The sequence below is a fragment of the Daphnia pulicaria genome, chromosome 1 (genome assembly GCF_021234035.1).
Source record: "Daphnia pulicaria isolate SC F1-1A chromosome 1, SC_F0-13Bv2, whole genome shotgun sequence".
Taxonomy (NCBI): domain Eukaryota; kingdom Metazoa; phylum Arthropoda; class Branchiopoda; order Diplostraca; family Daphniidae; genus Daphnia; species Daphnia pulicaria.
The window spans coordinates 35,282,694-35,307,423 of NC_060913.1; the positions used below are offsets into that span (position 1 = coordinate 35,282,694).

The following is a 24,730-nucleotide window of genomic DNA, read 5'->3' on the forward strand; positions in this document are numbered from 1 at the left end:
CTTGACATCCGCCCGGTTTTCCCTTCCAGTTGGCCGGATTGTATTTTTTCTTCTTTCTTTTCTTCTTTTGTAGAAAAAGAAAAATTCCAATTGTGTGTGTGACATGTGCAAGCAGCAGACACCACAGGGCTGTTAGTTGTAATTTCGAGCGCTAGATGGCGTCCGAGTAAAAATCCAGTGAGAGGGGCGTGGAATGGCCGCGAGGCATTTTGCTTCTAGGGGTGGGGTGGGGATTTGTGTGTCGTGACTCAGTTCGTCCTCAGTTGCTGTTCGAGTGTGCGACCCGTTAGTAGAGAGTGAGAAGCGCATAGCGTCACCTCACCCCCAGCCCTCGACCGAAGACTTGGTGTGTGTGTCTGCTGTGTGTGTGTGTGTGGCTTTATAGCACTAGTGTATGTGCAAAAGTGTGTGTGTGTGTTTTCTCAAAAAAGAGTTGTGTGTGTAGAGTTCTCCACCCTTGGTTTTATTGTATAACGTCGTCCAGGGCTTGCAACAAACCCCACAAAAAAGAAGAGAAAACTCGTGTGTGTGTGTGTGCCGTTTCCAGTTGTTGGCAGACTTTTATTTGAGACGCAGGCGGCCATTGTGTGTGATTTCGTGTTTGAAAAAAGGTGAACCCCAAAAAATCTCCAGTCCAATTTATCTTCGATGCCATTTTTTGTGTTGTAGATTTCTCCATGCCACCCCCAGATGAAATGATGGTGGTGGTGGGGGGATGCGTTGTCAAAAGCCTTAGAGCGTCAAGTAGGGAGGGCAGCAGCATTCCATTGTGTGTGTGTGTGTGTGTGCTGGCAACTGTGTGCGTTTCTCTCTCTCTCGCCCAGCAGATTGGACACCGACAGAATTTGATTCTCTTTTTCTATTCTTTGATTCTTTTTTATTTTCGCCAACAACACACACGACGAGTTGAAATGATTTTTCCGAGTCCTAGTTTTTAGTTTCGATCGATTTCGTGTGTGTGTTGGGCACAGTATCGATTGTGGCCCCTCTGGCGTCCCACCACACATACAATTTTCAGTTGCTTTTTTTTATTTTTTAACGACCAGTCGACGAGAGAGAGAAATACACTGGGCTACAGCAGCAGCTACCGGGCACGCCAAAACAAGATGGTGGAGAGGGGAGGAGGAGGGCGAGTCCAGACACGATGTCAACAAAAATCGACTTGAAAACAAGAAAATCGAAACAATCTTTTTATTTTATTTGTTCAAAAATTCAGAATTTTAAAATAATAATAATAATCAAAGAAGAATACTCAGGTGACGTCACGAAACTTTAGCCAGAAAATATTTTTGCGTTTCTTTAAGGTGGGAGATTAGGAAACCAATGAAATTCTCAACTTTTTTTAAATCTTTTCGTCACTCTCATCAAATGTCGACGCCCCTATTTGGTTTATGTCATCCATTACGATACATTTTTAAACCGCAATTAATCTACCCAATTACATAACGTCATTTGTTATTTTATTCATTCAATTTTCAGATTTTTGGTGCTGCTGTGATGACTGGGTCGTCTGGACGCAACTAAAGTGCATCATGGCCAGTGCAAAACAAAAGTGTCCGGCATCATCATCATCGGTCTGGCCGCTGCTTCACCTTTGGCTGCTGTGCGCCTCAGTGGGCGGACTGGCCTCGGCCGCCGGCCCTATCGTGGCCACTTTCAGCGAACCGACGGGCAATGGCGGCCACCGGCTCCAGCATCTCGTCGTCGACAAGCACAGCGCCCTCGTCTACATCGGCGGAGTCAACCGGCTCTACCAGCTCTCACCTGAGCTCGAGCGCCAGGTGACGGTCGAGACCGGACCCAGGGAGGACAGTCCAGAATGCCCGGCCGTCGACTGTCTCGGCTCGGTCGTCAAGCGACTCACCGACAACGTCAACAAGGCCCTCGTCATTGATTACACCGACACTCGACTCATTGCCTGTGGCACTTTATACCAAGGTAAATAATCATTGACTCCCCCCTATACGTCCAGCAGGATTTTTAATTATTTCAATTACTTGTCCAGGCATTTGCAGCGTCAGAAATTTGAAAAATATCAGCGAAGAATTGATGGAAGTGAGGGAACCGGTGGTGGCCAACAATTCAACAGCCACGACGGTGGTTTTCATCGCTCCCGGGCCGCCCAATCCGCCCAGCACTCACGTCCTCTACGTCGGCGTGACGTACACGGGCAATTCGCCGTACAGGTCGGAAGTGCCGGCCGTCTCTTCTCGTTCGCTGGCCCGTCACGAAATGTTCCAGATCGCCAAGATGGAAGTGACGACGGGCACGCGCATTTCCGTCAATTCCCTGTCGCGCGACCGCTACCCCATCCACTACGTTTACGGATTCTCGTCGGAAGGATTCTCCTATTTCCTGACTACGCAGATGCGCGAATCGACCAACAATTCGCCGTACATTTCCAAGTTGGTCCGCGTGTGCCAGGACGACCGCGACTACTACTCGTACACGGAGGTGCCGCTCGAATGCGTGGCCGACAACGGCACCCGCTACAATCTCATCCAGGCCGCCTACGTCGACAAACCCGGGTCGGATCTGGCGGCCGAGCTGGGCATCCGGGCCCAGGACGACGTCCTATTCGCTGTTTTCGCCCAATCTGATCCGGCCGAAGGCGGAGAAATGAGCAACCGTCCGGCTGCCCGTTCTGCCCTGTGCGTCTACTCGTTGAAATCCATCCGCCGTAAATTTATGCACAACATCCAAAAGTGTTTCAGCGGCGAGGGACACCGCGGACTCGATTTCATCTCGCCCAGCCTTCCCTGCGTCCATACGGTAAGAAAAACTTTGCCCAGCATCACACACAGTGCCCCACACGTCCTTCGGCTTCATTAAATATGCGCGACGCGTCTGTTTTTGGTTTGTTTAATTCCGTCCGGTTTTTTGCGCCGTTACTTTTTATTTCCCAAGGATTTTCTCGTTTTGGGTGAAAGAAGAAAATGGTGTCACTTGGTGTTTTATTATTTTAATTTCATTTGTAAGTCGGAAGAGGTTTTCTCTCAAGGTCGAGCGCGTTCATCATCAAGTAGAGTGGAAGGAAAGAGAGAAGGAAGGAGGAGGGACAATGGCGCGTTTTGTGGAAGCCGTGAAAATGGTGGAAAAATGGGACGCACTTGGTGTAGTAGTAAGAAGAAGAAGAAGAAGAAGCGCACCACCCCCTCCAGCCCCTGCGGCTCGGATGACCCCGGTCATTTTTCCAGTAGAAGAAGAATTCCTCAAGAGAGAGAGAGAAGGGGAACATGTGATGCCCTCTGGCTATGTACGCCTTTTACGACTAGACATAGACACACACAGCAGAAGAAGAAGAGAAGAAGAAGAAAAAAGTGAATTTTCCTTTTTCTTGGCTGGTTGGAAGAGAACAGATGAAGTTATCATCACTAACCGGATTCACCCAGCGCCACACAAAGAGAGACGGACAAATCAGATCGAAACGAAGAAAATAAAAACACATCAAAATTTCTTCGCTTTTCGACAAACAACACGAGAGCAGCAGCAGAGCTATTGTTAACGACCTTGCCCGTTTGTGCTCGTATCGATTCCATCATCACGGACGAGACGGGAGAGAGGAGAAGGAAAAAAGAAATATGCCGTGTGGCCCTCTGGCGTTGAAGGCTTTTTTTTTGAAAAATGCGAGTGAAGGGGCCAACCGGAGAAAAAAAGTCATCGACTGTTGGGCAGACATTTTTTTTTATGGCGTGTAATTAACTCGGGGTCATTTGTGGCCATCATGATGGCGGAAATGTGTATCACGTTGAAATCCGATTTTTCTCGACCGAAAAACATGAAAAATCTTGTTCTGATTTTATTTTTTAACATTTTTTTGCTGGGCAAGTGCGACATCGTAAGTGGACCCCCTTTGAGCTAAAAACCCAGTCCCCCCTTCAGTTTATTTCAAATTTTGTTGGGAAGGATTTTTCGGGGAATGTCGAGAAGAAATTTGGAGAGGCGCCACGAAAGTTTATTTCGGTCAGTCACGATCGAGTGGCCTATTTCACGCCGACCTTCTCTCTCAATTCGCATGGGTTCGATTTACAACAACAGAAAATTCCTCCAGCCGAAAAAAATAGATCCTGAAACCGGAATTGTCGTTCTACGCTCTAGTGATTCCGACAGTTGGCTGGACAATACAATAGGGGCGCCCTTTTAACCGGCCAATCAACGCTGTTGAAAAGAGAGATAGAAAAAAGGGGCGTTATTGATTGAACCGCCAACTCGAAAAGAACAAAAACCGGAAGACAAATTCGGTAGTAATTTGAGCGGATGAAATTTCCGATCTGGCCAGATGGTCCTCCTCTGGTTGTGGTTACATGCAAGACTTGCGTTTTTATTTATTCTTTTCGCTTCTCTCAACCACCTCCCGACTTTAAACCGGAAGACACAATGTCGTTCCAGTCGAAGGCGTCGTTTGTTGCCAGAAGAAAATGACGACGCCGCTAATTGCTAGCGCTCTTCTTTTATTTATTTTGCATCGCCCAAAAAATCTGACGATTCCACTCCACTGCCCAGCATCAAAATGTCGACCTTTTTCTTTAAATCCAACTTGAAGACGGCCAATCATTTACTAATGGCTATCCTCTATTTTGTGTGTGTGTCTAACCTTTTGGATGAATCGTCGTCAGACAAGTGACTGCCATTAGAGGGGGGATCCATTGTTACATTAAAACCTGATTTTTATTTATATCGTCAACTTAATTCTTGTTATTTTTTGGTTCTTTTGTTAATATAATCAGAAATTGCAAACGATCGGAGAAGACTTTTGTGGTCTGGACGTCAACACACCATTGGGCGGTGGCGAGCCGGTGATTGAACGGCCCGTCTGCACCATGAACAACGTCCTCCTGACGGCCGTGGCCGCCACATCGACTGGTGATTTCACCGTCGTCTTTCTCGGAACGTCAAAGGGACATTTGAAAAAGGTAAATTTTAATTTTCAATTATATTTCACTACACAACATCCATGGGAAAATGCAAGCCTCTTTTTTATTTTATCTATTTGACTCGAGCGTTAACTGTGAGACTTTTTTTTCATGTCTACTCCCCGTCGTTCTTTTGTTTTTCTTATGTTCGACTCAAGTTCAAAGATGGCGCCTTTTTTCTCTTCCGAGTTCAGAGGTCTCCCTGTTCGAATTCCAATTTTTTTCAGGAGGGAAAAAATATTTAACAAGTCGTTTTATTTTTCCACCGGTTAACTTTTTGGGAGAAAACAAAATTGGCGGTCGGAGGGCATGAACATTCACCAATGTCACGCCTCTGGGCTTTTTGATTTTGTCGCTCAAAGGTGACGGGTCAGAAGCGTGAGACGTGTAACGGGACAACAACCAAAAAATAGGAGAGCCATTGATTGGGAAAAAACACATGGCTCATTGATTTGACAAAGACAAAATGGATGCTGGTGGCCAGCCGGACGAAAAGAATCACGACATTGTTCCCAGCGATAGCCTAGAGGGGGTGGCGAAAGCTCGGCTTATTTTATTTGATTTCTATCGAATGAATTTTTTCAATGGGTTTTGTGTTTCTCCTTTTGGGTGGAGATAGGGAAAGACTTGTTTATTCCTTTTGATGTTGATTGCATACATATCTGTTGGACATTGAATATTTAAACCCTCCATAGAAAATTCCATCCCCGGTGCGTTACAGCCATGTGATAACGACGCACCGTAAAAGATGAAACTTTTCTTTTTTTATCTTCTTCTTCTTTGGTTGTTGTTTAGTTTTGCCCATTGGGCGAATAGTTGGAAGAGATATCGGCCGTCTCTCTTTTTATATTTCTGTTTCTCTTATTTGTTTTCCTTAAAAAGCACCTGGAACGGGAAATATTCAGAGAAAACCAAATGGTTAACAATTTTTCACTTTGTTCAAATTGGGGATTCTCCTTCCCCACTAATTTAACGTGTGAAAACAATTTTTTCGGGCGTAAAAAAGGCAGAACCGATTGAACTGGATTGGATTTTTGGATTATTACGTTTGAATAAAAAAAAATCTAGTCCGTCCGTCTGGCGGGCGAGCACCCCCGTTGAGCATCTGAGCAAATCGGATTCGGACGAAATGATGGAAAAAATCGATTGGACCGTAAACTTAATTTTTCCATTTTCAAATGAAATAGGTGGTGGTGGAGAACGTCAAAGGAGATGGAGGCGGCCGAGGAGCTTTCGAGTACGGCGACATTACCGTCGACGAAGGCAGTCGAGTCTCATCCGATCTCGTCTTTGATCCGCAGCGGATGCACCTCTACGCCATGACGGAGCGCAAGGTACAAAGTCGTTGCCCATCTGGCGGGCCAACTCTTTTATTTTAACGAGAAAAACCAGGGCCAGCTGGTCCCAGTCTCTATCGGAGCAAAGAATTTTACACGGAAATGTTTTTTGTGTGTGTCACGCCCAGGTGACGAAAGTTCGGGTCCAGGATTGCGGCATCTATAAAACGTGTGGCGAATGTCTAGGAGCCAGGGATCCCTACTGCGGTTGGTGTTCGCTGGACAACAAGTACGTCACCCGGAATTGACTTTGGAATAAAGAGAATGAGTGGGGGCTTCCGTTTCTAATTTGGCCGCTGTCCATTTCTTTGTAGGTGCAGTTTGCGGAGCGATTGCCAAGACGCGGCCAAGGATCCGCTCTACTGGATCTCTTACAAAAGCGGAAGATGCACCACCATTACTTCCGTCACGCCCAACCAGCTCCAGCGCACCACGGCTCGCACGGTATATCTCTTTTATTTTTTGATGATTTGGACGACGGGCCGACCCGTTATTTTACCGTCCATCGCTAACTGTTGATTGGCCGTTTTTCTTTTGTTTTTATTTTCCAGCTCTCGTTGGTGATCGACAATCTGCCGACACTGTCTGGCCAATTCCAGTGCGCCTTTTCGGCTTTTGGCAAGACGCTGTTGACGAACGCCACCCGGACGGCCAACGGAGTCAGCTGCACCACACCTCGCACGGATCACATTCCGGCCAACCCTCCTGGACAACGTGAGAGATTTGTCTTTCCCCTTTGATATATTTATTCTTCCTCCTTCCTTCTCCTCCCCGTTGCTTTTTTCACGCTAGATGGCCTCATTGTTCGTTTTCCACTCGGGTTCACTTTTTCTTCTTCTTTTTATTTTTTTTTCCGGTTGATGAGCGTGGAACCTTGGCTACTGCCGTTGCAGCTGTTGCCTCCCTCCCTCACCCCCCCACTTGAACAGAAAATCTCGCCTTTCACTCTCCTGTGAGCTTCACACGTGTCTCCTTTCTCTTGCCTCCCATCCATCCATCCCACTACCCTCTTCCACTGCTGCTACAATAGAAGCTCACGTCTCGTCGTGATGGAAAAGGGAGAGAGAGAGGATCGATAAGTTGCCGCCCTCCTTCGCTTCTTCCAGTCTATTGTTTCTGACTAGCCGCCGGACTTTGTACTTTGCCCACGTCTGCCCAGGTTTTCAACTTTGGGACGCAGCCTGGAGAATTAAGACTTCTCAAATCGTTGGAAATCTTAGAAAACTCAAAATCAATAGAGATCATCTTTTTTTGACACACCCAAGGATATATTCTTTGGGGCTTCTCTGCCGACGACCTTCCCCCTCACCATCTGAAATTAAAAGGCCCGACGACGACGCTGCTATTCTCATTAGTATTGACGACGACGACGGGTCTAGCGGGGCCTTGTCTAACTTGATCAAATCACTCGAGCGACAACTCGGCAACTTTGGCCGTGGACAAGTTCGTTTGATGAGCGCCGGAAATCGACTTTATCACCACCACCACCCTCCTCTTTTTTGGGGGTGGATTTTGATAGAACCCCCCAACGTGTGATTGTATTATTCATGCCTGAGCGTTCAAGTCGCCACGATTTGCCAACGAGGCCAAGGCGAACACAGTCGGGTGTAGGAGGAGGGTGGTAATGATGATGATGATGATCAGAGCCTCTCGCCATTGAGAAAATTCAGTTAATGTAATGTGTGTGCGGAGGGCAGGGGAAGTCGGTGGGTGGCCGTATTGATCGTTCCATCTATAGAGAGAGAAGAGGTGCGTCCGTCTAGCGTGATTCATCTTGTGTGTGCCTTTATCCGGCTACTTTTATTACGTGGGGGCAAGAGAGAGAAGAAAATAAAAGATGAAAAGACGACAGATCAAAAGATGTTGGGGGGGAATAAAGAATCCCCAAAAGATGGAGTATGTGCATTCACCTGAGCTTTTCTTTCTATCCCTCCCTCCCCGCTCCTTCCAGCCAAATGATTGGCTCACGGACGTTCGTGTCACGAAGCAAAAAGAGACGCGTGACATTCTATCGAAATGGGATCTTTTTCTTTTTGTAACAAAAAAAGCATTTTATTTTATTTTTTTATTTTTTATCTTTGTGATGTGCAGATCATTTCACGGCTAAACTGTCGGTGCGGATGACGACGGGCCCGGATTTCGTGGCCACCAATTTCACCTTTTTCGACTGCACCACGTACACGTCGTGCACGGAATGCGTTTCCTCGTCCTACCCGTGCGACTGGTGCGTCGACGGACATCGGTGCACTCATGACACGGCCGAAAATTGCCGCAACGACATCCTCGTCACCGGCGTCAACGTGAGTCCATCAACTTCTTTTTCTTATTATCAACTCATTTAAATTTCTATTTGCAATTTAAATTTGATCGACAGCGAATTGGGCCGAGCATCCGCAGCGGGCCGGGCTTCTGTCCTCGAATCAACGCGACGGCCAGCGTCTCGACCGAGATCCTCGTCTCGCACGGCATCAAGAAGAGCATCAAAGTCAAAGTGGAGAACATTGCCCAGTTCATCGTTCAGACCAATTTCGTCTGCCAGTTCAACATCGAGGGCCGGGTCACTCACGTCCGCGCCCAGCTCCTTGGCGACATCATCTACTGCGACGACATGGAGTTCACCTACTCGTCGAGGGCGCCCAACATCACGGCCACGTTCGCCGTCATCTGGGGCGGATCCAAGCCGCTCGACAATCCCGACAACGTCCACGTTCTCATCTACCGATGCCGGGAAATGGCCGACAATTGCGGACTCTGCCTGGCCCTGGCCGACAAATATCTCTGCGGATGGTGCCAGACTTCCGACAAGTACGTCTCAACCCATTCCAATAATAACCAAAAAGAAATTTGAAATAATAATTTGAAATTCTCATTGACAGGTGCGAAGTGAGGGAGCAATGCGATCGCAGTGGAATCGGAGGATCCGTTTCGGTGGCCACCGGAGCTCCTTGGCTGGATCGAGATCAAATTTGTCCAAATCCCGAGGTACATTCATCAAATTCCCCCCTTTAAATCAAAACAAAATGCGGGTTGGCAACTTTCTCGATCCATTTGGTTCGCTGGAACACAACTGTTTCACCTTTTTTGTGTGGGTTAGACGTCAGTTGTCTGAAAAAACACAATACCCGCGTGTCTTTCTCTTCGCTTTCTCTCTCATCCGTTTGACGTAAATGAGGAGTGAAAGTCCATGGCGCCCATCGCGTGAAAGTTGCACTGGCGCCACACGCCAAACCCGTTCCTCTCTCTATCCCGTTTTTCTTCTTTTTTAAAAATAAATTTGAATAGACGGACTGATGCATTTGTTGTCTCCTGACAGGTGAAACGTTTCGACCCGCGTCTCGGCCCGTGGGAAGGCGGCACCAACGTGACGATCGAGGGCGTCAATCTCGGCAAGACGTTTGACGACATTGCCGGAGGCATCACGGTCGCCGGCATGCCCTGTCACCCCTATGAGGAGCTCTACGTCCAAACGCGACGCATCGTCTGTCTGGTGGACAGCCCCAAGAACAGCGACACCCGACGGGGGCCCGTCATTGTCCGCGTCTCCAACTTTAAAGGCGAATCGGCCGACTATTACGAATTCGTCAATCCCGTCATCGAGTCGATCCACCCGACTCGCGGCCCGCTCTCTGGCGGCACCCAGTTGGTCATCCGCGGACAATTTATGAACGCCGGCAGCTCCATTCAGGCCGTCATCGATCCGTCGCTCGACTGCGCCATCACGTCGACCAACTCGAGCCACGCCGTCTGCCGGACCAGCGCCTCCAATCGACTCCGCAGCGGCGAACTGCAAATGTCGTTTGACCGTGGCGTCCGCCGCTACACCCGTCAAATGTACCAGTACGTCGAGGATCCTACCATCGAATACGCCGAGTCGGGCGTCGTCAGCCAAGTCAAAGTGCCCAAGGGCGTCCCTTCGGGCGGAATTATCATCTCGGTGGCCGGCAACAATTTGGAATACATTCAGGCACGTGTCGAAATCATCGACAAATTTTCAATTGGGACGGCCATTAATTTTATTTTGATTTGAATTGACAGGAACCCAAGATGTTTGTGCGCTACCGGGACGTGGTTCATTCCAGCAGTTGCCAGGTGCTCTCCAATCAGCGGATGGAGTGCCGCTCGCCCGCCGTTCCCGTTCTGGGCCAGCAAATTTCGCCCGAGGAGCCCATGTCTCTCGACTATGGATTTCTCATGGACGACGTGCCGTCAGTCAGGAATCTCTCGCACTCGCCCAACTACCCGAAATTCCTGCTCTACCCCGATCCCGTCTACGAGAAATTCGACGAGGAAGTCAAATATTACAAGAGCGACTACCTCACCATCAACGGCATCAATTTGGATCGAGCCTGTCAGGTAATAATCAACACATTTTGGCATTTCTAATGAAATCAAAGAGATTTCATCATTTCACTTTTTCGTGGTTTTTCTGACGGAATAGGAAAATGACGTGGAGGTGACGATCGGCACGGCCCCGTGCAACGTGACTTCACTTTCTCGCAATCAACTGACGTGTCGTCCTCCGTCGGCCCAACCGCCGGCGACGGGCGCCAACCCGGGCGACGCCCCCGAAGTGGTGGTGGTGGTGGGCCGCAGCCTGCGCTACGTCATCGGCAAATTGAGCTACGATTCGCCCAACAGTGGCGAGGGCCAGCTGCCCAAATCAGTCATCATCGGCGTGACGATCGGCTGCGGATTGCTCATTTTCGTCTTCATTTGCGTCGTCATCGCCTACCGGCGCAAGTCGACCGAGAGCTCGCGAGTCCTCAAATCCATGCAGGAGCACATGGACCAGCTGGAGCTCCAGGTGGCGGCCGAGTGCAAGGAGGCCTTTGCCGAGCTCCAGACGGAGATGACGGATCTCACGTCCGACCTCACTTCCGGCGGAATTCCATTCCTCGACTATCGCACCTACGCCATGAAGATCCTCTTCCCGTCGATGGAGGAGCACACGCTGCTCCAGTGGGAGCGGCCCGACATGCTGCGCAAGGACAAGCCCCTCAGGCTCTTTGGCCAGCTCCTCATGAACAAGACGTTCCTGCTGCTTTTCATCCGCACGCTGGAGAGCAACCGCTACTTTTACATGAGGGATCGAGTCAACGTGGCCTCGCTCATCATGGTGACGCTGCAGAGCAAGATGGAGTACTGCACCGACATTCTCAAGACGCTGCTGGCCGAGCTGATTGAAAAGTGCATGGAGGGCAAGAGCCATCCGAAATTGCTGCTGCGCCGGACCGAGTCGGTGGCCGAGAAGATGCTGTCGGCCTGGTTCACCTTTCTGCTGTACAAGTTTCTGCGCGAGTGCGCCGGTGAGCCGCTCTACCTCCTCTTCCGGGCCATCAAGCACCAGGTGGACAAGGGCCCGGTGGACTGCGTCACCTCGGAGGCCCGCTACTCGCTGTCGGAGGAGAAACTGATCCGGCAGTCGATCGACTACAAGATTATGACCGTCTACGTGTCGATTTCGCCGCAGACGATCTACGTCAGCGGCCTGGAGGCCCACACGGACAACACGGACACGCCCGTCAAGGTCCTCGACTGCGACACGATCGTCCAGGTCAAGGACAAGGCCCTGGACACGATCTACCGCTCGACGCCCTACAGCCAGCGCCCGCGCAAAGAGGATCTCGACTTGGAGTGGCGGACGGGCACGTCGGGCCGGCTGGTCCTCTACGACGAGGACTCGACCTCCAAAGTGGAGGGCGACTGGAAGAAGCTCAACACGCTGGCCCACTACCGCGTGCCGGACGGCGCCTTATTGACGCTCATCCCCAAACAGTCGTCCATGTACAACCTGTCGATCCTGTCGGACCAGCACCGCGGCGGAGGTGGCGGAGCGGCCGACAAGGGCCACCACCACAAGTACGAGACGCTCAACCTCAACCTGTCCAAGTTCAGCTCGGCCAGTCCGCCCATGAGCCGGGCCACGTCGCCCATGAACCACCACCACGGCGATCGGAGTCACGGCGGTGGCGGCGGCCACGGGACCCACGACCGCGGCGGCGACCAGGATCCCAGCGTCAAGGTGTGGCACCTGGTCCGGCACCACGACCACGACAACAGCCGCAAGGACGGCGACCAGCGGGGCAACAAAATGGTGTCTGAGATCTACCTGACTCGACTCTTGTCGACTAAAATCACGTTGCAAAAGTACGTGGACGATCTCTTCGAGACGATCTTCAGCATCGCCAATCGCGGCTCGGCCCTGCCGCTGGCCATCAAGTACATGTTCGACTTCCTGGACGACCAGGCCCTGCAGCACGGCATCACCGATCCCGAGGTGGTGCACACGTGGAAGTCCAACAGCCTGCCGCTCCGCTTCTGGGTCAATTTGATCAAGAATCCCAATTTTGTTTTCGACGTTCACAAGTCCAACATTGTCGACTCGTGTCTCTCGGTCGTCGCCCAGACGTTCATGGACTCTTGCTCAACTTCCGACCACAGACTGGGCAAGGACTCGCCCAGCTCCAAGCTCCTCTTCGCCAAAGACATTCCCGTCTACAAGGAATGGGTCGAGCGATACTACGCCGACATCAAGGTATAATTTTTAACATTTCTAAATTGTGTTGAAACTGATTCATTGATTCATTTTAATAGACGATGGCAGCCATCTCGGATCAGGACATGAACGCCATGCTGGCCGAAGAGTCGCGCCAGCACACGGTCGACTTCAACGTCAACTGCGCCCTACAGGAATTGTACAACTACGCCGACCGCTACTACGAGCAGCTCATGATGGCACTCGAGGAGGACGAATTTTCGCAAAAGCAACGACTGGCTTATCGACTGGAGCAAGTGCGAAATCTGATGGCAGCCGAAATGGGCAGCCCCTGAAAATAACAAAACAAAAGATCCTCCTCACCACTACCACCAACCTTGAAAGAAAAACAAAAACCTCAAGAAAAATAACTCTGCGTTTTTTTTCCTTTGATTTCGCTTGACCTCCATCTTTATTCTTATATATCTTGGCCGGAGCAGAGCGAGATGCGCAAACATAAAAAAAAGAAAACAAGAGGACTATTCCTATATATCGTCTGTTTCGATTCGAGTCAAATTTTGTTAGCCCCCCCCCCTCCCAACCTCCCTCACACCCCCTATTTTTAAAAAAGTGGCTATTTAAATAGGCAATAATAATAAAAAACCAATATAAGCCGTTTCATTATCATGTGGATGTCAAAGAATCCAATCGGCTTGAATCGTTTGCACCTCCTTTGATTTTTTCATCATTCCTCTGTCGTCCTACCTCCCTCCCCTCCTCCCACTATGGACCAATCCTAAAAAGTAGCAAAGACTTTCCACCGCTTCATCATCTTCTTGAATGGCGTATGACATCATTGAAACAGAATCTTAAAACAAAAAAGATCGTTTTTTTTTTTTTTGGTTTCATTTCTTTTCTGTGCAGCGTGATTTACCCAAAATCTCTCTCTTATATATATCCTCGCAGATGAAAATTTCACTCCCAAACCAATCAGGATATCATTTTTTTGTTTTCAATTTTTTGCCCCTTTCTCCCATTGTTCCCAATTCAATTTTTTTTTTACATAACTTTAAGAGCGTGCTTGCTGTATATATAAAAAAACATGTGACTGTGTACTGCGAATGTACGTGTGATCTTGTCCCATTATTATCACATCCGCCAGCGTTTTTCCTCTTTTTTTATTTCGCTTAAATTCCTCAATTTGTTTTTTGTTGTTGTTCAATCGCTGCCTGTCCATGTGAAGCTCATTGATTTGATGCTGTCGTCATTCGGTTGCCGATCGAGTCGAAAAAATGGTGATATTTCTCTCGATCACGCGAGACTGACAGTCGATCAAGTGACACTTGATGTTGGACATTGGAGGTCAACCCCATTTGACCGCATTCCTCCGAAAAAAGACAAACAGACAGACAAACAAACAGACTCGATTTGAAAACGATTTGACGAGATGGACGCAGCGACCAGACGTGCGAGTGTTTTGTTTCTTTTCATTGTTTTTTTTTGTCCTCCTTTTTAAAAATTCTCTCGTGTTTTCAAGTTCAGATGCATTGCGACGACCACCTGTTTTCTTGTATACAAGTGTACAGTGAAAAATTGCATTCTTTATACATAAGTCCGTCGAAAATCACTCATTCTCTAAACATTTGCGCTCCGGATGTTGTTCACTAAACAAAACAAAAACAAAAAGCTATCTTTCTTTATATCAAAATAATGCTGTGTAGTTTCCATCGCAACTGTATACCTCGTGAGACAAGACTCAATATCACACGAGAAATCCAATTGATAAACGACGATACTTTTTAACATTTTTTTTTCGTGGCTCACAGTGTGTACGACCAATCGTCACTCAGAAAAACGCCGAAAACAACTCAGGGCCGCTCATCACTATAGCATTTGGTGACCATCTGGTGCGAGTTGCTATTAAAAAATTGACTCTAATTATTTAGGGGTTAGCTTAGTTAGTGATGGCATGGGGTCGGTTAGTGTTTTCTTTTTTTAAAATGAAAATGACCACCTTTCACGACGAAAATGAACTAATATCACGCAGTTTTTGTTGTTTACATACACTCACTGTCTAGTACATATATCACCGTCACACCTTGCACTGTAGAATGAGTATTTTGACACCGAGTTTGACACCGAGTCTGTTTCCGTTTTCTTTGGGGGTTTGAGACCAACACACGCCATACTTTTACACGTAAATTAACATCAATAAAGGCTAGCGATGGCGGAAATATTTCAAAGTGGGATGGACCTACAATTTTGTGCTTAAACACCCATAAAAAAATTAAAGCAATTTTAATGAATAGTAACTATTTAAAAAAAAAATTATTTCGTAAGCGTAATACCGAGAAAAATATGTTTTCATTGAGGAACGGGAAAAACACGAACATTTGTAAAATTTAGGACGTTTGTTAAGGTAATTGTTAGTTTTTACTTAAAAAAAAATCAAGTTATTAGATTCCTCGTCACGCAAGATTACAGATATGAGGAAACGATTTCATTTGGTAAGTGTTTATTTCCCAACAGAACAAGCTTTAATAAAAAGTTAGTTTGACAACTTGTCCTTGATAAGCAAATCTACCACAGACAATGCGGTACCACGGAAACACTGATTATGTGCAAAATCTTTAATTAATTCTCCATAATCTTTATCATTTTCGTCGTGGGAAAATTTTTCAAGTGTTTTGTCCCATTCTTTCAATATTTCCTGATCACTCCTGCTTAGTTTACAAGAACGGATGGGAAAATCAAATGGTAAAAGATAAAACCATCTGATTACTTCCACTACACCTTCATGGTTCAAAGATTTTGCAACACTACACATCGTTCTTAGATACAACTCATAGTTATTACAATTCAATTCATTCGTATCCGATCCACCCTTCAGCTCTTTTTGGAGTCGATGCAAAATGAGTCTTTCATCTTCTTGTATTTTCCATTCCTTTATGGGCACGTCACTACGGCGAGATTGAGCTGTTTTCTGTGCAAGCTGTAACATGACAAAGCTTGTATAGACATTTTCGAACATGAAGTAATTTTGAGCATTTCTTCTTCCAACTTCGTCAATTGATCTGCATCACAAAAAGAATAAAGTGAATTATTTGATGAACACAAAACAATTAAACAACATAATAAATAAGCCACTCACAATATTTCTTGACAATTTTTACATCCTTCGTGCCAGCCTAAAGTTTTTCGGTTTTCCACTAAATAGTCGATTAAACCAATTCTGATGTTTCCATCTTTGTCACGGAGTTTTCGTAAGTTGGAAGATGGCGAATAATAATTCATGCCATATCGAGTCAGGAGTCTCAGCACCTCATCCTGTTGGCACCTGTCCATTGAGCTGTCTAAAACACACCTGAGAACCGAAGAGTTGTGTTTTTTTATATCAAATCCGTTTTGAATAATACAAGCCATGATTTGCATAAAATCTTTCACGTTGTAGTTTTCACATAACAACTGAATTGCATTTTTCTGATTAGTATCAGTTTGATTGATGTCTGCACCTCGCTCAATGCAAGTCATAATACGTTTAAGTAAGTCATCCCCACGATAATCCTTGCAAAGGTAAAGAAAATCAGATTGAGCATTTGATTTTTCAATACATTTAATTTCTTCAGCCAAGGATGACAACGCTATATTTTTTTTCGCCATTACATCAATTTACAATTGACCTGGAAACAGAAAAAATACAATTTTAAGTAGGCAAAAAATAGTGAACGTCTTTAGAAAATAACCAACTATATTTAATATTTAATGAAGCCGAAAGGAATGTGATCCCAATCCAACCACCGTCACCGTCAGTTAAGGCATGGAATACTCTCTAACTAAAGGACGGGGCACCTTGGCGTATCCTTTGTCGGTCATGTAAATTTTTTTTCCGAAGAATCAGAATCAGAATTTAAAATTAAATAACTATTGAATTACCAAATTTTATTATACTTAAAATTTATGTTTATTGAAATATTAAAATTTTCTTTTCAAAAAATTTAAAATAGGGTGGAAACACCGGTGCGGCGGTGCCATCTAGGAACCAAATCTCATAAGCCCTTGTCAGTTTAAAAGCAGATATCCATACAGTACGTACCCACCTAAAGTTTGGAAACGCGCGCGCGAGAGAGAGAGAACCTTATGGCGTTTAGCTTTTTTTCTCGGCGATCCGAAAAATCCAATTTTCGTCGGATCGCGATGAAATTTTTTTTGGCCGTAGCCATTATGGGTAGGAATAAGCTGAATATTTTTCAGATTTCTCCTACCAAGAAGAGGGTAGGTGTAAAATGGGATCCCTAAGTTTGGAAACACGCTATAGTGCTCCATACAAATTAGGATACTTTGAAGGGGAATAACTAAAGAACGGGTAGAGTTATGAAGACGCGGAAAAGATCTAGTATAGTATATTCAGAGATAAGGAGATGGGACACATAGTAGGGAATGCCGCCATGACACTTTTCGGCGCGCCATCTAGCGGCTAATGCCCTCCCTTCATCATTAGCAGCCGAATTCCCAGTAATTCTGGCCCCGGTTGATTTGAAGTTTCAACTTTCAAGGGAAACCCAGTGGAGGACTCATAGGATATAGCGAAATTTGCCTGTATAGTACGTTGCCAATCCCCTCTAGCATGAAAAAATTATGGCATGTCACCATAACAAATATTTGTGAGTGTTTGCTGGGCTAATTCGTAGATGTTGATTTTATTGTAAGGTAACAAGAATCAAGATGTCTGTTTTGTTGATAAATGGGAACGGTCCAACTCAAAATCTTTTTCATCAATCAGATTGAAAGTGACTCAAAAGAAGGGAACGGTCCAACTAAATTCTTCATTCACAGTCCATGACTTTATTACAAGTACTGTGAATAAGAAATTTATTTGGACCGTTCCCTTTTATACATTTATGCAGTCCATGACTTTATTACAAGTACTGTGAATAAGAAATTTATTTTGACCGTTCCCTTCTATTGGGTTTTTTCAAACATATTCTTGATGTAAAATGGTTAAAGTTGGACCGTTCCCAATTACACTATCAAGGTCTATTTCATCAAGAATATAAAGATGTGTTGAAATATTATTAGGGAACGGTCCAACTAAAATCCTACTCCACAGCCTGACTTCATGTAAAGAGACTGGAATAAGAAATTTAATTGGACCGTTTCCTTTTTTTGAGTCACTTGAAATCTTATTCTTGATGAAAAAGGGAGTTAGAACATTGTCATTGAGTTAACCAAAGTTACATAACACATAGGCTAATCTTCTTGATTATTATTATCTTACAATAATATCTATATTTTATTAAAAGAAGATAAACTTTCACTAATATTTGATGCGATGCCATGTCATGTTAGGCGAGGGGCAATATACGAGCATCATACCCTCATGAGTGTCGTCCTGCTTTAGCTTCCTTTCCCAAAATTCAAACAAGCCGCCAAGCCTACAGTGCCTTTGAGGGGGGATTGCTGGGAATTCGTCTGCTAATGATGAAGGGCGGGCATTAGCCGCTAGATGGTGTCGCGGAAACTGTCATGGCCGCTTTAACACGGCAGTGTCCCATCTCCTTATCTCTGAGTATATTAACCTGGTTATTCTCGATATGAGAGATGAAGAAGTGAGTACACGGTACAGGAACACGAGATGAGAAGAAGAAAAAGAGAACGAATAGCAGTCGTACAAGGGACAAGAAGACAGTACAGAGAAAAGAAAGATAGGATCAGTTTAGAGATGTTGAGTTTGGTCGCTAGATGGGGTGGCTCCATATCTGGTCACTAGATGAGGTAGCTCCATATACTCAACAAGAACTAATTTTACAAAAGATATTGTTCTCGCTAATCGTAACTTTTGAAGGTGAAGCGGGTTCGGATTACGAAGGATTGAAAACGTACCTTATTACAAAAATTTATGATAGCATGGAAGAGATAATTTAACTCGTTCATGTGTCTTATAGGGGAGAACGGGGTCATCATGGACACGGGTCATAATGGACAAACGTAATAACTCCCTCAGTTCAGAAGAGAACATTTTATTTTTTCATTTTTTATATAGAATTTAGTGCTTGACATCATGGTTAACATTTTTATTGAGATCGCGTGATTATTTTAGATGTTATCGCAAAATAAAAATAATAGGTGTGCGTTTAACGTATTTTTTTTCCATTTCAATAGCTATTAAATAACGTATAGCTGTAAAATAACCAGTGGTGTGACCGTCAAAAAATGAATTACGTCAAATTTTGACGTAACGTCAGACGTAACGTCATTTTTCTCCATTTTTTGACGTTTACGTTGACTTGACGCATCCGAAATTTTTTGCTGTGACTTTTTACTTATATGTTTGACGTAAAATAATTTTTTCCCGCCTTTTCGAATACGTAATTTTCAATTTGGCAACAATTTTATTGAGTCTGAAAATTCGTCTGTTTTTTACTATTTTCCTTCGAAAGAAAATCGAACTCTAGTGCAAATCAAGTTTTTAGTAACTGCGAATAAGTTTTTTTTTAAGAAATGGCTAGGCCTATTGATGGTGAGGAAATCCCGTGGTTTGAATTAGGCATTTTTAATTGGTTCAATTTCACCGAAGAAACGATTAAGGAATTTTCTATTGACCCTAAAGCCAGCACAAGTTCGAAAGGAAGTGAGAATGAAACAAGCCCAACAATATGTGGCTGGCACATGTAAAACTTGCGGGCAGAAATCCAGGGGTTCACCACTAAAAAAAATCTCGTACACCTTGTCCGAAAGAGGTTAATTTTAGCAAATTTTTAGCAAATTACGCAAATTTTAGGCAAATTAAGGAAATTTAAAAAAAAATACGCAAAATTTTCGCAAAATGCGCAAATATCAAGCAAATTACGCAAAAATCACACAAAATACACAAAAATTACGCAAATTACGCAAATAAGTATGCAAACTACGCACAACATAAGTCAATAATAAGCAAGTTTTATGACTGAAATTCGTTTTAAAAATTCGAATTAATAAATATTTGTTTTTACTTATTGTTGTTATTTAATTGATTTTAAAATAATAGTTAAAGAACCATAAAGTGTTCATAGGTAGTTGAGGCTTGATGCTCTAAGATTTTTTTTCTCAGCCACCTTTGCACATAGTCGGTTAATGACATTACTGGACTTGGGTTGCTTTGAACTGGACTACGTAGACCTGCATCTAAAAATACATGACAGTTTACGGATGCTGATTTTCAAAATGTACATTAACATTATTACCTTTTGTTAAACGATTGACTGCCTTTTGGGGTTTAATTGCTTGTTTGGGTGTCTGAATACTACGGTCCATATTGATGGGTGGCATGCTCTCTACCAACTTCTTCGAAACCTCTGAGATCACCTTGATGACTGTTTTATCCCCAGGTGGCAACTTAAATTTTTTTGGCTTGTTTGCATACATTCGACCAAAAAATAATTTTTTTCTTTCATAGTCATTTCTGCAGCATCTTCAGCCAAGATTTCAGTAACTCCCAATTCAATTTCAGAAATATTATGGTCATTGATTGTGGAAAAAGCTCGTAGCCCAAAATACCCCAAACGACTTAATATGTTTTTTATATGTAGTGGAATAAGGACATTATTTTTTTCAAGAGTGTCGAAAGTGTTGTCATTAGTTGCATCGGTTGCATCAGAGTTTTCTGAGGAGTTTTCATCCGCCATTTTTGATGTCTTATGCGACAACTGTCAATTCTCAATTCAATGTGCGTGATGACGCGACAAGTTGCCTTGACAACGACTACATTAGTCAAGCCACTACCTAAGCCCTCAAGTCCTCTAGGATTCCTCGAATCAGATTTTGACATTGGAGAAAAAAATATCTTGTGCAAAGTAAAGTTATCTGCTTCACAAAGCTGCAAGAAAAGATTGACTGTTGGCCTTGATAATGAGGGGAGGTGGAAGATCTCTAATTTCACTAGGCATGTGAAAGAAAACCACATGAAGAACTCTACAAACTCTAGGAAGTCTGGCTTAAACATGATAAAATTTCCAACACATGGATTGAGTCAGTATAGGCCTATAGATTGGTTCGTGTTAGTGCATTCTTTCCACGTTATACGTAACGTTATCGTTTTTCTTAGACTCAAGCTCAAATACTCAACCGGAATCCAGTAACGATGGTGAGGCTGGTGCATCATCAAATTTGCAAGTTACCCATTTCGATTTAACTGGAAATAAGGATTCTAGCAACTCTGATTCAAGCGACCCTGATTCGAGCACCAATGATGATTCAACTTCTCGATATAATCCAAACCGAACAGAGCAGTCATCGCGATTATCTCTTAGAAACGAAAGCCCCACGGATAACATATCGGATATCGCCTTTGAAGGAGAAAGAATCTCGGAAGAAACTACTCTCGCAGATGTCACTACTCCTGAACCATGCAATCTTTTTCCTGATGTTCATGTTCCTAAGCCTGCTTCTGAGGAAGCTGGGAATTTGCCTATTGTTAATCCATTGCCGTTATTGGAAAAGCAATTGAAGAAGACAAAATCCGTTCCAAAGAAAACCAAGTCAGCCACAAATGGCAAAAAATCGAGCAGGCGTACAGTAACCCCGGCAAGTCATCTGTTTCAGTCATAGAGTCAGCGAGCGTTTCAGCTTCCAAAGGTATAGAAATTAAACTAATTATGATTTGCATGTAAAATTTATTAATTTTTGTCTTAATAAGATTCTGCTAAGAATAATAAAACTAAGGATGCTAATGCCTTTAAGTCATTCAAGTTACCAGGAACCGGATCATCTAATAGTGAATCACAACATATCAAAACGGTACTATTATTCAGAAAACCCTCACTCGTGTACACCCATTTATAATAGTTTGTCGCTCGTTCCAAATCTAGACCAAGTTGAAATCAATTCTGATGTTGACTTCGACGATGCTGCTCAGGAATCCTCATCAGGAAGCTGCAATGTTGGCATGGTGATCCTGGAGCAGAAGGAGGAGCAGAAGCTGACCAGCTCACCTGCTTCACGATTAATAATTGGAATTCCAGAGTATTCCGTAGACGCAAAAAAAGGGAAAAGTAAGCAGTGGCGAATCAAAATCAAATGCTTGTCACGGATTACTATGAAATAATAGATAAGCTGGACAAGCTGCTTTATCTCGAAAAAGAAAATAAATCTCTTATTTTGTCCTTCAACCATATGAAAGAACAACTCTATTCGCTTCAAAAACATTATAACGGTGATTCAGGCATTGGGCCGTCTCTGTTAAACAAGATGATGGCCCAGTCCATTAAACAACATGGAAAACATCCTAAAAAAATTCCAACACCGTGATCCAACATTGCAACATTTCTCCCTGAATGTTTGGATTCTCGCAAACTCTACGAGATTTTTAACGCAAATTTCCCAGAAATATTTCCGTCTCCAACTACAATAGAAAGAAGATTGCTGCAATTTGACAAATCTGTTGATGAGGGCTCTCTCAACATTGGCGTCCTCAAGGATTACCTCTCCACAAACAATTTGCCTCTCGTCGTATGCCTTTCCGAGGACGCTACTGCATTGGTGGGTCGTCGTCAATACCATCCAAAGACTAACCGTGTAGTTGGGTTCTCCGTTCCATTACCAAATAATGGCCTACCCGATGTTAGTGTTTCCATTGCTAGGACAGCGAGCGACATCATCAAACAATTCCGGAAATATAACCGTGCCACGTCCGTATTACATCATAATTTATTTTTATTTTTTAGTTAATTTAACGGTCTTTGTTTCTTCATTTTAGGTCGCGATGGTTGGAATGGCACAGCCATTGACAGACGGGTTTCCCCCGATTCGACTATTCCTATTCGGAAGTGACAACAAGTTTAAAACCGAAGCAGTAAAAAATCGGTTAGACTTCACAAAACGTTCCCTGGCAAAGGAAGGAATCCGTATTCTCACATACTCGGCCGACGGTGATAGTCGGGAAATGAAGTTAATGCGTGACCAACTACGACTCGGGACCCAGCTTCATGATGCTACGTGCCCACTCAATACTGATCGCCTAAGGAAGAAATGGCCATGGTTCGTGTGTGATTACCTCCGCGAACACATTCCAGTGCAAGATACGGTGCATCTTGGGGCGAAATTTCGAACAAGACTTCTTAAGTTACAAAAACCTATGCCATTTGGTAACACGGTTGCCAATCAGGCACATTTGATCAATTTGACGCGTCAATTTACCAAGGATAAACACCTATTAAAAGAAGGAGATCTGTTGCCTCAAGACAAAATGAATTACGGTGCGGTGTTCAGACTTTGCAACCCCCAGATTGGTTTGTTGTTGGAAACGGAGATTCCTGATTCTGCCGGAACCTGCTTTTTTTTAACTTTGATGCGAAACTTGACTTCAAGTTATCTCGACAAGACCCTCGACCCTTTACAGCGCGTCTATCGTCTTTGGTTTTCTGTTTTCTCTCTTTGCTACTGGCGATATTGGCTTTCTTTTATCACGTTAAATGCATATCTGTGCGCGGAAACCAATGCAAATGCATTGATTATGTTGATAACTACTCTCAAAGATGACGGAACACCCGAATTTTTCAAGCCTTGGCTCTATGGTAGTCAGCAATGCGAGACTTTTTCAAATCGGTTCGCTCGTGCACAACTTATGGCAGTACTACAGTCAATTTTTCTTTAGCGGAACTCCTGTATTCTAGGTGTAGGAAAGTTGACACTAGTATTATTCTTACAGCCTCAGGTACTACTGACAAAATTATTTATCCATGACACTTAAAAAATTTGAATCGTTATGGTGGAGTAAAAAATGATTCATTCGTCTGTAAAAGCCTTCCGTCGTCGAAAGATATAGAGCTAACCGTTTTAAAAGCACGAAAGGACGCCGAAGAGAAATTGAATGCCTTGGGTATTCGCGTAGATGGGGGGGGACCCATTCGGATTTGACAGCCGATTGGCATGGAAACCAAATGCTTTTTAAAATATTGATTCTGAGGAAAATATTGATGATGAGTGTGAAGAAACAAATTGCGCAGTTGTTGAAGACGTTGTCGATTCGGTCAACGATGATTTTGACAATTTCGATGCTAGCGTTCTTTCATCTATAAGTAATGGTAATTTCAATGATTACACATCCCTTTTTGAAAAAGCTTGTCTAAAATCTCAACAACGCATGGAAAAAAATAACACTCCAGGGAAAAACGAGAACGGTAATAATAATGATACTGATTCTTTTATAGAGTCTAGTTCGTTTGTCCTTGTAACATGTAAGGACGAAAGAGTCAGAGCTGTTAGGAAGAGCGAAATAGTATGGGCATGGGAAAATGGAGTGAGAAAATTAAGCAACGACCGGTCAACACGCGTTATGCAAAGTACAAGTTTCAGCTTAGGCGACAAGTTAGTTGCTAAAACAGTAGAGAAAAGAAAAATACGAATTGGAGATTGTTTTGTGTTCCAGTGTGAACCCAATCCCAACCATCCTAACGAAAGAAAACAAAAACGTGTTATGATTGGTAATGTGATGTCATTTAGCGCTTTATCTGCCGCCTCGAAAAAAGAGATGAATGTGACGATTTTGGAATGGGATGGTGAGGAAAACGTTGGGGCACTATGTCACTGGTATAATTTTGAACACAAAAAACAAAATTTATCAGGTAAATTGAAACCAGTCGAGGTGTTCATTCATGGCTTTCATCCCTGTAATTTTTATATTTGCAGTGTACCCCCTCCCCAGCTTGATATGTGCATTGTTAAATTGTCGAATGTAACGGTATTGAATTTAAAACAATACACAAGTCAATATGTTTTCTAATAACTTTTCGAGCGTTCACTTTAAAGGTAGAAAATCAGAATTGTTTTAGTGTGAAAAAATTTATTATAAGAATGTCCAAAAATACGCGAATTTTAAGCAATTTACTTAAAAATTACGCAAAATACGCAAAATTTACGCAAATTAGGTCAAATTTAGTCAAATTAAGCAAAAAAACAGGCAAATTACGCAAATTAAGCAAACTTAACGCTAATTAAGCAAAAATTTAGCAAATTAAGCAAAATTTACGTAA

General features: G+C 44.1%; 2 protein-coding genes across 3 annotated transcripts; one reads left to right on the forward strand and one right to left on the reverse strand.

The window, feature by feature from the left end:
* Positions 1 to 266: 266 nt before the first annotated feature.
* LOC124311403 (plexin-A4-like) lies at positions 267 to 14,365 on the forward strand. Of its 2 annotated transcripts, none has more exons than XM_046775882.1 (15): positions 267 to 611; positions 1,480 to 1,938; positions 2,006 to 2,772; positions 4,728 to 4,913; positions 6,101 to 6,247; positions 6,379 to 6,479; positions 6,565 to 6,694; positions 6,802 to 6,964; positions 8,342 to 8,550; positions 8,625 to 9,055; positions 9,127 to 9,232; positions 9,564 to 10,214; positions 10,286 to 10,603; positions 10,689 to 12,785; positions 12,845 to 14,365. In XM_046775882.1, exons 2-15 carry the CDS (start codon positions 1,533 to 1,535, stop codon positions 13,079 to 13,081), a joined length of 5,949 nt encoding a protein of 1,982 aa, XP_046631838.1. In that variant the 5' UTR covers positions 267 to 611; positions 1,480 to 1,532; the 3' UTR covers positions 13,082 to 14,365. The 2 variants fall into 2 exon arrangements, with proteins under 2 accessions (XP_046631838.1, XP_046631847.1); XM_046775891.1 differs by having other exon boundaries at positions 267 to 608; positions 1,478 to 1,938.
* Positions 14,366 to 15,223: 858 nt separating this feature from the next.
* LOC124311768 lies at positions 15,224 to 16,586 on the reverse strand. The gene is made up of 3 exons (XM_046776111.1): positions 16,473 to 16,586; positions 15,877 to 16,405; positions 15,224 to 15,799 (listed from the first exon to the last, which is right to left on the reverse strand). Exons 2-3 carry the CDS (start codon positions 16,383 to 16,385, stop codon positions 15,274 to 15,276), a joined length of 1,035 nt encoding a protein of 344 aa, XP_046632067.1. The 5' UTR covers positions 16,386 to 16,405; positions 16,473 to 16,586; the 3' UTR covers positions 15,224 to 15,273.
* Positions 16,587 to 24,730: the final 8,144 nt, after the last annotated feature.

Bases quoted from the DNA above. Each gene is read 5' to 3' on its own strand.
- LOC124311403 (XM_046775882.1), top strand. From the start codon at position 1,533: ATGGCCAGTGCAAAACAAAAGTGTCCGGCATCATCATCATCGGTCTGG. The intron at 2,773-4,727 runs GTAAGAAAAACT...TAATATAATCAG, and splicing joins GCCTTCCCTGCGTCCATACG to AAATTGCAAACGATCGGAGA. The intron at 4,914-6,100 runs GTAAATTTTAAT...CAAATGAAATAG, and splicing joins CAAAGGGACATTTGAAAAAG to GTGGTGGTGGAGAACGTCAA.
- LOC124311768 (XM_046776111.1), bottom strand. From the start codon at position 16,385: ATGGCGAAAAAAAATATAGCGTTGTCATCCTTGGCTGAAGAAATTAAA. The intron at 15,800-15,876 runs GTGAGTGGCTTA...TTTGTGATGCAG, and splicing joins AAAAATTGTCAAGAAATATT to ATCAATTGACGAAGTTGGAA.